We start from the raw sequence: 9,871 nt of genomic DNA, 5'->3' as shown, positions 1-9,871 counted from the left end.
CGGGTGGCTGTTGCTGACGGGGGAAGAAGCCTTCTTCATCTCCGTGCAGCTCTGAGGGGGGCTGTGCCGCGAATGGCGCCGGGGCAGTCGGGCAGAGGATGACTTAGCCCGTTTAAAAGCTGACCAGGGCCGTGTGGGCAACATTCAGCCATCGCTCTCCATCCTGGGCAGGATCCGGCCCCAGGGCAAGGACACAGCAGCATGCCTGGGCCCCGCGGGAGCCGTCGCCGTCTCCTGTGATGAACTTTCAAATGAGGCTCTTTGCTAGCTGTGGGGTCAGGATGCTGCCGCAGCCCTGGCGTCTCTTCTCCCGGGCTGCGGAGGATATGGCATTGCAGAGGATCCGGAAGGTCCTTTGCGTGGCTGAGAAGAACGATGCTGCCCGAGGGATTGCGGATCTGCTCTCCAACAGCAGAATGCGACGGGTAGGAATACACCACATCTCGTTACCGCATCCTGATAGCCATACAGGTCTGGCTTAGTTGGCTGGAGAGGGTCAGCTCACCAGGGCGACCGTGCAGCACAGTCCTGATCTTGGTTATAGTCAGTATCTTGTGTAGTAGCCCCTGAGCCCACTCTGCAGAGCTTGGCACGGGCAGTTTGCATCAGCATGTGCAACGTTTTGCACTGTTTTTGTCTCTGGCCACTTCTGACTGTGTGAGGGTACAAGAACAGCTTGCTTTTGTGGACAAAGACCACTTGCCCAAATGTATTTGTGAGTCTTGGACCCCTTTTCCTTGTGACTTAAGTCCTGTTAGAATTTTGCTCCTGGACTGCCTTCTCTGGGCACTGAGCTCCACAGTGAGGGCTCCCTGCATCATTCCTGGCTTTGCAGTGTATGCAAAAGGCTTCAGGAACTGAAACCATCTGTTGACATGTATCTCCCAGTCAAAAAGCGCCGCTTCTGCAGCGTCAGCAAGTGTCAGGTGTTTACTGAAGTTCACGTAATAAAGCAAAGATGGCCTGTGGTTTGGAGAGGAGGAGTTCAAAGATCTCTCCTCTCTGCTGCTTTGTTTTGTGACCTTTAAAGGTTTGCATAATTACTTGGTATTTCCATGCTAAGGAACTAGAAGGTGCTTCTAGGCCAGAATTATATTTGAATGAAAGGTGTTACTAAGAACTTGAGTGCTGACAGTCCCAATCAAGGGAGATATTGTCCTGCTACTGTAGAAAAAGCAGCAAACGCCCAATCTAGAAACTTCCTCGAGTCTCAGTTAGGTGGAGGGTAGTCTTTGGGATCAGGAGCTGGAACACTAATTGTCATTGGGAGCAGGACAGTTGTTTGTCAGGAATATAATTGGCCAGACCCATTAAACAAATCTGTTCTTCACTGTTTGTTGTCACTATCCATGGAGAGATAATCCTGGTACCCCCTTCAGGCATGGTTTAAAATACTCTTATGCTGGAAAGCACTATTTCACTGTCTTCATAAACGACACAGGCAATTTCCATTCACCCCAGCTTGCCTCTGTGTTTTGGCTACAGTACCTGGTTTTCACTTGCCCTGTGTTTCTCCATGCTCTTCCGTATAACAGCATGTATAAAGTGAGGCGGAACATGTTTGGTTTCTGTTAGCAGCCAGAAACTCAGCAACTCTCCTTTTCCTTCTAGCGAGAAGGGTTTTCCAAGTTCAACAAGATCTATGAATACGACTACCAGATGTTTGGCCAGGTAGAGTTTTCTTTCATTCTATTGCTGGATTAGAGAAGTGTAAGATACTAATTACTAAAAGCTATTTGTCAGAAGTTACAAAACACATATCCAATGATAGGGACTCTTTGTCCAAAGATGAAGAAAAGTCAGCTGTTCTTTTCTCAGCTCAACCACTGACTTGTTTCGTTGCTTTAAGCCTTTCAACTTTCTGGTTTTATATCAGTCAAAAATATGTTGCTGTTTAGAATTGGGAGCTTCCTACAAAAATTGAGGATAAGGCCATAGCTTTAGCTGTCAGCAGAGAGAAGAGCTTGTTATGATATTTTAGCAGGAGGGAGGTGTCACTGATCGTGTAAATTGAGAACTGCATCAAGATCTTGGGGCTCTAGGTAGTTTTTAGCAAACGATGGGCACTAATTACCTTGCTCTGTCTCTTGCAGAATGTTACTATGGTGATGACATCCGTGTCAGGACACTTACTAGCTCATGATTTTAAGCTGCCATTTCGCAAGTGGTTAGTACTTGGGGCCCCTTGGCGGGAATGGGGGCTCTCATATTCTGCTTTGAACCCTGAGCTGAGCGGGGCACTGCGAGTTCGAAGACTAGGGAGCAGGGAAGGACTCGAACATTGTGTGCAGAGCAGTGTGATGAGTACCAAATTTTATATAGGTTAGCTAAAATATTGTTTCAAATTACTGTCTTCAGAGCGCTAAAAAACCCCAAAGTCATAATACTGGTTAAAGTACATTAAGGCAGACCCAAGGAATTAAACTGATTCCAGATCTCGATTGATGTTTGTGTGTTCTTTGTTCAGCTAGGAGTTGCCCTGGGAAGTGAGGTGCTTTCTCTAGCTTCCCCCCATTTGTCCTCTGTACTTAAAATAAGAGAAGTTGCTTGTTTAGGGCTGCCTTCCAGATTTGCTGTTTCCTCTGGTTGCTTTTTGGTTCTAGTGCTTTTGAGTCTAACTCAGCATTTCATGTGAACTCTCTAAGACAAGGCCCGTAATAAAATATATTATTAATTCCAGTGCTTGAACAGCACTTCCTCACAAGACAGCACCAATTAGTGTCTCACCTCATACATTTTGGTTTTTGTTATGCACACTTTATCTTCTGTTCACCAGGCATAGCTGCAACCCTCTAGCTCTTTTTGATGCTGAAATCGAGAAGTATTGCCCTGAAAATTACATGGATATCAAGGTACGTTGTTTTTAAGAGTTTCCCTGAAACTCTGAGTTCAGAGGTTAGTTCTACAAATATTGCCTCAGACAGAAGGACGATTGTACCTTTGTCCTTAACGTCTGAGTGCCTGGAGTTTAGCAAATTCCTCCTGCATTTCCTAGGACTATATATGCTGTTCATTTGTGACGTTGAAAGTCTCCTGCTCATGTACAATTAGTGCAGTAAAGGAACAACTACTTTGCTAAAAGTAGAAATGTTTTTTCGAACAAGGTGGAATTGGTAGTTGTGTCTCAATTTTATAAAAAAAAGACATTTTCAGAAAACAGATTGTGGTACAATTCAATCCAAGCCATGCTTTTTAGCAGTTAGATGTAAATAAATGACTCAATTCTTTTGAAAGCTGCCTAATCTCATGAGAGACACAATTACAAAATGTAATTGCAACAATCTATCTCTATGGATACACGTTGCATTTAATGTTCAGTTAGTGAGTCATTCTAAAATTAAGTGACAAAACAAGTGGCCTGGTATGTCTCACTCTGCATTGTTTTCTCATCTCAGAGAACCCTTGAACGAGAAATCCAGCAGTGCCAAGCTCTGGTGATCTGGACTGACTGTGATCGAGAAGGAGAGAACATTGGCTTTGAGATAATTCACGTTTGCAAAGCTGGTGCGTGGAGCATCTTCTGCATCAATCCGAGTTCCGTTAAAGTGCTGATATAACAGATCTTGCAACAGAGGCATATCCGCAATCTTACTGTGTCCAGGTTAAATGTGTTGACTGTAGTTCCGATAAATATGTGGCTCTGACAGACCATAAATGTATTCAGCTATTGGAAAGCTATAGAATAGGTTGACAGCATACTCTTTTGAAGATAGCTGTTCATTAGTTGCTCCCTTCCATTGGTGTTTGAGTCGCTCTTTGATTTCTTCTTTTTTTTTTCTTTTTTTTTTTCTCCTTCTTTTTTTGTGTGTGTGACAGTAAAGCCAAACCTCCGGGTTTTCCGAGCCCGTTTTTCAGAGATTACGCTTCATGCTGTCAGAACAGCCTGCGAGAACCTCACTCAACCAGATCAAAAAACAAGTGATGCTGTTGACGTCAGGCAGGAGCTGGACCTCAGGATAGGTATGTAAAGACGTGCTGCAGATGAGAGTGGGCTGCTAGGCCTGAGCTTCTGTAAACACCCCTACTAAAGGGAAGTGAGCAAGAGTGTGGTAGGTAGGCAGGGGACAGCTTTGTTAGCACCGCATAGCTTATTGTCTATAAATACTTGAATTCCCTTAGACTGCTGTACAAACAAGGTAGCTACCCATCGGGCTTTTCCTCGCTTCTCGTCTAACCACATTGAATGCACATTGTTAAAGCCCAGCAAGGGGTGTTTAGAAATCATCTGTTGCCGTATCCTCGACACAAGACAGAAAGGCCCTCTGTAGTGTCGTAAATCTGATTTTTAGATCAGATACAATTAAATCACATCTCATGTTTTACTGGAAACATGCTCTTTGAAGCAAGTGTTAGGTTTATAGCTCATGCAGCACTGACAGCCTTCTGCTACTGTATTAAAGTTAGTTATATATTATAATTCTATTATATATTATTATATCTGCAAAGGGGTTAGGGTATAATATTAGGGTATAGAATAATACATAATATTATATTACAGTATCTGCAAAGTATTAAAATTAGAGTAAAATTAATACTCAGTATTAAAAAGAACCATCTGAAGTGGTGTGATTATCCTTCAATGTTGTATTCAGTTCTGGTGTCCACTTTGTTTTCCCAGGTGCTGCCTTCACCAGATTCCAGACACTGAGGCTCCGGAAGATCTTCCCTGATATTTTAGCAGATCAGCTGATCAGCTATGGTAGCTGCCAGTTCCCAACGCTGGGGTTTGTAGTTGAACGCTTTAAAGCCATCCAGGCCTTTGTTCCTGAAGTCTTCTATAAAATAAAAGGTATGCTTGGGGAAAGTGAGTCCTGGGCTCCATTTTAAAGGGTTTGACGTGTTTAGAAAGGGAAACCATCAGGGCAGCAAACAAACGATGCTGCCAAGGTGGTTTCCTCTTCCTTTGCCATGACCACTAAGCAGTGCTGAAAGGTTTCCCAACAGTGTGGCCTCACTGCCTCTGCTGTATTTCCATTGTATTACTGCTTCATCACTCAGATCTGTTGTTCCACACAGTGACGCATGACCATGAAGATGGCAGTGTGGTCTTTAACTGGAAGAGGAACCGGCTCTTTAATCACACCGCGTGCCTGGTCCTTTACCAGATGTGCATGGAGGTAGGAAAGCTTGTAAATAGCTGTATAATCTAGTATCAGCCAAACATTTCCTTCATCTGCCTTGCTAAAAACGTTTAAAGAACAGTTTGTATAAACTCAAAGGAGATTTTGCATTTTGCTTACTCTGTGCTTAGGATCCAGTAGCAACTGTTGTTGAGGTTGGGAGCAAGCCAAAGAGCAAGTGGAGGCCCCTACCCCTGGATACTGTGGTACGTTTGAACTATGCTGAAATGACTTAGCTGAAAGAAGCTTTGAACAGATATTTTACTCACCACTCTGAATTATGCAAAAATACTTTTTTTTTTCCTGGCTCCTCACAACACAGGAACTTGAGAAGCTGGCTTCCCGCAAACTGAAAATAAACGCAAAGGAAACCATGAGACTAGCAGAAAAACTCTATACTCAAGGGTAAGAAAGCAAGACTTGGCTTGGTAAACTTACTTCTTTCAAAAGTAAATGGCCTTTAGTCCAAAACGGGAAGCATCTTGGAGCACCTCTTAAAGTGCTCTTCTGTCTTTCTTCTCAAGGTTCATCAGCTACCCGCGAACTGAGACCAACATTTTCCCCAAGGAGATGAACCTCTCTGCCTTAGTACAACAGCAAACACAGGACCCAAACTGGGGAGCATTTGCACAGAGGATTTTGGATCAGGGTGGGCCAACCCCTCGGAGTGGAACCAAATCAGATCAGGCTCACCCTCCCATTCACCCCACAAAATACACTGCTAACCTGCAGGTGAGTTTAACAAAGGCAGAGATAACTGGGTCGTTTGTATTGCTTGATAAATAAAGATAGAGGTCTTAATAATATGGTCATTAACACACTATCCTCACCTGAGATCTCACCAATATTTCTTGATATCTCATTAACACAGGAGGACACTGACCCTCTCTTACTGTTTGATATTAGGGCAATGAGCAGAGACTATATGAATTCATCGTGCGCCATTTTTTGGCTTGCTGCTCTCAAGATGCCAAGGGACAGGAAACAACTGTGGAGATTGACATTGCTAATGAGCGATTCATTGCTCAAGGACTAATGATCCTGGCCCAAAATTACCTGGAAGTCTATCCCTACGAGAAGTGGAGCGATAAGGTAATACCCTTGAATAATGTAGATGGGAGAGGATAAATTACCTGGTGTTTAAAGTTGCACTTCACTGCCAACTTCAGATCCCTCTCCAGAATGTCCTTTGACAATTTGTGGCCCACTGGCTGTTTCACTCGGAGCCATGTCTGCTGCAAACCTATGCAGCTTTGTTGTGCCAACTTTGAATAGATCCTTCCTCTTCTGTCACCATAGCAGAGACCATACAGGGCTGTGGGGTTGACTTTACTCACCAAGAGGAGCTGCAGTTGGTCCTCTGTCGTCTCTCTGGCAGCTCATTACTGGCTAATCCTGAGGACCCTGAGACTGGATCGCCTCCAGAACAGGGTGCTGCTCTGTTACTGCACTGGCCTGCTGTTAGTGTGACATTTTGTCTTCAGTGAATGGACCAGAAGGCAGTTTCAAAGAGATTCTCCTTCCCTTCAGGTTATCCCACTGTATCAGAAAGGGTCTCGCTTTCAGCCCACTACAGTGGAGATGGTGGATGGGGAAACCAGCCCTCCATTGCTCCTCACAGAAGCGGATCTCATTGCTCTCATGGAGAAACATGGCATTGGTCAGTATTGGCAGCGTGGCCTTTCACTCTTGGGAGAGCTTTGCTCACAAGCTTCTTAACTTCTCTAACACCAGTTCTGTCCCACCCTCAGAGCAGGGAATTCTCTAAATGTCACTTCAGACAGGAGATCGCTTAAATGTACAGAACAAAGGGATAGCAGAGACCTGCAGGCAAAGCCCAAAGATCCTAAGGAGTCTGCAGAGTGCCTTCAGTACTGAGGGAGATGTGCAGTTTAGGGTCCAGGATGTGCCTGCCAGCACTTTGTTGGCCTCGGTGCCAGTGCGACATTAGGGCAGTGCTGCTCCCAATCATAAGTTGTCTCCTTGTCCCTTTAGCACCTTGCACTGTGCACTAGGCACAGGGGAGAACGCTTCTTGGCACCTTATTCGGCTAACAACCTGTCTGCTTTCAGGGACTGACGCCACTCACGCTGAGCACATTGAGACGATTAAGACACGGATGTATGTGGGCCTTACAGCGGATCAGCGGTTCCTCCCAGGCCACCTGGGCATGGGGCTGGTTGAAGGTAAGGGCAGTGCCAGTTAGGAAGATGGCAAGTTCCTTCCTTGTTCCTTCCTTTCACTTACCATGCAGTATGTTCCTCAGGCTATGATTCCATGGGCTACGAGATGTCCAAGCCTGACCTTCGAGCTGAGCTGGAGGCTGATCTGAAACTGATCTGTGAGGGGAGGAAAGACAAATCTGCAGTGTTGCAGGAGCAGATCCAAAAGTACAAGCAAGTCTTCATCGAAGCTGTGGCCAGAGCCACCAAGTGAGTCCTGTCTTTGCCCTTTTCTGTTTGCTTTGCTGTTCTGGGAGGTGCTGGCTTCTTGTCTGGGGCTCAGCCTGGAGTAGGATCCCATCACACTTTCCCTGGATCTCTGCCTGGTGTGTGTAGGCATTTGCATGGGAAGGGATGACTCTCAGCACGGCACACTGTCATGAGTTAGTGCCAACTAACGGCTCATCTTGGTTTAAATCCTTTAGCTTAAATTCAGAGCTGGCTGAAGGAGATAGCAACATGCACTGACCTCTTTCACATTGCACCCACACCTAGCCTGCTCCAGAGGCATGGTGCTGAATGAGCATACTCATGGAGAAGCTCAGAGGGGCTGTGTGGAGGGCAGCAGGCACCAATTCACTGCCCGAGTGCTCTTTGCAGAGGAGAAACATAGGATGCTCTGCTCGTTTCTTTATAGGTTGGATCAAGCTCTAGCTCAGTATTTTGGAGAAGCCACAGAAATTGCAGAACAAGAGGAGGTCTACCCAGCAATGCCTGCCTCTGTTCGGAAGTGTCCACAGTGCAACAATGACATGGTTCTGAAGACCAAGAGGAATGGCGGGTCGGTGATCTTCTCTGTTGTAGAAAGTAGCCTTCTGTGTTGGTTTGTGTCTCTCTAGGCATTGTTTGTTTACTTCCCCTCTGCAGCAAGCATGAAAATTTGAGCTGCAGCTAGCTAACTCCACCAGCTACCTAAACTGAACCTCCTTCTCAAGTACGTATTTGCCCTTGAAAATTGTTGTTTTGACAATTTGTGACTGTTAAGATGACAGGAGAACAGATCAGTGATAGTCTTGACTTTGCCTCTTCCTCATCCGGTGCCTTTGTCCCATGGCAGGTTCTATCTCAGCTGCACAGGCTATCCAGCTTGTAAAGTTGCAGTCTGGTTTCCTGATTTTGTGCTGGATGTGACCAGGGACGAGAGCATCTGCGCTGTGTGTAAACCACATCCAGTTCACAGGTAGGTCATACCAGTTATCCCTTGGGGAAACGCAGCCCTCAGATGTTACGTGCTAGCTGTCGGGGCTGGCCATGGACATGGGCTAGGCTGGGCAACCATTTTCTGTTCCAGTCTTGGAAAGCTGGAGCAGCAGTCTCATGTCTTGGAGATAAGAGGGATTGGGGAAACTGGTATAAGTATAGCAGAATTTTAAAACGAACAAACAAAACCAAAAAAACCTGAACATAGAAATTCAAGTCCAAATCAAGGTTTGTTGATGAGAAGTTATATGAGCTGTGAGACTTTTATTTTTCCTTTACTTTTAGACTGAAGTTTAAATTTAAGAGAGGCAGTGTTCCACCTGTGATGCCCCTGGAGTTTGTTGGTTGCATCGGAGGCTGTGATGAGATGCTAAAAGAGCTTTTGGACCTGAAGTACTTACACAGGTCGTCCCAACCCGCATCGTCGGGCAGCCAGCAAGCTAATCACTTGCAGGTCAACAACTCCTTTAACAGAGCTTGTGGCGAAAACAGGCACGTGAGGGGGACCGCCAACCTGGCACCAGGACATCTACTCCCCTCGAGTTCAACAAGAACACCCAGGCCTGCTCCCTCGGCTGCTCCAGATGACAGGAACAACGTAGTGGTGTGCAACTGTGGGAACGAAGCCCTGCTGTTAACTGTGCGCAAAGAAGGGCCAAATCAAGGCAGGCAGTTTTACAAATGCAGTGCCAGTACCTGCAACTTTTTTCTCTGGGCTGATCAGCAGTCAGAGGACAGAAGCAATGCAGCTCCGCAGGGCTCTGTGTTGCCCCAGCTCTTTGCAGAAAGGGGCCCAGCAGGATTTCAGCGCCCAGGAGGAGGGAGAGGCCCAGAGCTCTTCAGAAGCAACGGCTCCGATGCAGGAGGCGGAACAGTCTGCAAGTGTGACCAGCCAGCTGTCACGCGCACAGTCCAAAAGGACGGGCCCAACAAAGGGCGGCAGTTCCACACCTGCTCTAAACCCCGGGAGCAGCAGTGCGGCTTCTTCCAGTGGGCAGATGAAAATGTGGCACCAGGTAAGGCTGGGCTTGGTGTGAGACGCAAGGGTTGGAGGCTTTTCTTGAAGTGAAACTGAACGTGCTTCTCACACGTGCGTAACACTACCACAGCATGACAGCTCTTGCAGCAACTCGTACACTTGACAGACTTCAGGTTTGTCTTTAGAACATCCGTCAGCAGCGTTACAGCACTTGAAATGTTGCTTGTAACAACAGTCTGGCTTACCTTTCCAAGTGCTAGCAGACTACGTCCTCATAGCACACACCTGCTGAGTGCCGAGCAGGATGCTTTGCTTCTACGTGCAGTAAGCTTGAGCGTCTGTCTGTGACT

At 46.2% G+C, this 9,871-nt stretch overlaps 1 protein-coding gene across 1 annotated transcript in view; it reads left to right on the top strand.

Annotated features, from left to right (window-relative positions):
* Nucleotides 1–239: 239 nt before the first annotated feature.
* The window catches only part of TOP3A (topoisomerase (DNA) III alpha), a 10,556-nt gene continuing 924 nt past the window's right edge, over nucleotides 240–9,871 (top strand). Inside the window, exons 1-18 of the mRNA XM_010293674.1 lie at nucleotides 240–425; nucleotides 1,612–1,671; nucleotides 2,094–2,167; nucleotides 2,777–2,852; nucleotides 3,396–3,504; nucleotides 3,817–3,960; nucleotides 4,619–4,789; nucleotides 5,017–5,117; nucleotides 5,252–5,326; nucleotides 5,443–5,525; nucleotides 5,645–5,852; nucleotides 6,027–6,212; nucleotides 6,651–6,780; nucleotides 7,193–7,306; nucleotides 7,387–7,552; nucleotides 7,980–8,123; nucleotides 8,400–8,522; nucleotides 8,828–9,558. Coding sequence (XP_010291976.1) covers nucleotides 240–425; nucleotides 1,612–1,671; nucleotides 2,094–2,167; nucleotides 2,777–2,852; nucleotides 3,396–3,504; nucleotides 3,817–3,960; nucleotides 4,619–4,789; nucleotides 5,017–5,117; nucleotides 5,252–5,326; nucleotides 5,443–5,525; nucleotides 5,645–5,852; nucleotides 6,027–6,212; nucleotides 6,651–6,780; nucleotides 7,193–7,306; nucleotides 7,387–7,552; nucleotides 7,980–8,123; nucleotides 8,400–8,522; nucleotides 8,828–9,558 — 2,881 coding nt within the window. The remainder of the gene's footprint in view (nucleotides 426–1,611; nucleotides 1,672–2,093; nucleotides 2,168–2,776; nucleotides 2,853–3,395; nucleotides 3,505–3,816; nucleotides 3,961–4,618; nucleotides 4,790–5,016; nucleotides 5,118–5,251; nucleotides 5,327–5,442; nucleotides 5,526–5,644; nucleotides 5,853–6,026; nucleotides 6,213–6,650; nucleotides 6,781–7,192; nucleotides 7,307–7,386; nucleotides 7,553–7,979; nucleotides 8,124–8,399; nucleotides 8,523–8,827; nucleotides 9,559–9,871) is intronic.

This window comes from Phaethon lepturus, unplaced genomic scaffold (genome assembly GCF_000687285.1).
Source record: "Phaethon lepturus isolate BGI_N335 unplaced genomic scaffold, ASM68728v1 scaffold37318, whole genome shotgun sequence".
In the NCBI taxonomy this organism is placed as follows: Eukaryota; Metazoa; Chordata; class Aves; order Phaethontiformes; family Phaethontidae; genus Phaethon; species Phaethon lepturus.
This window is presented reverse-complemented; position numbering and strand designations above follow the sequence as displayed.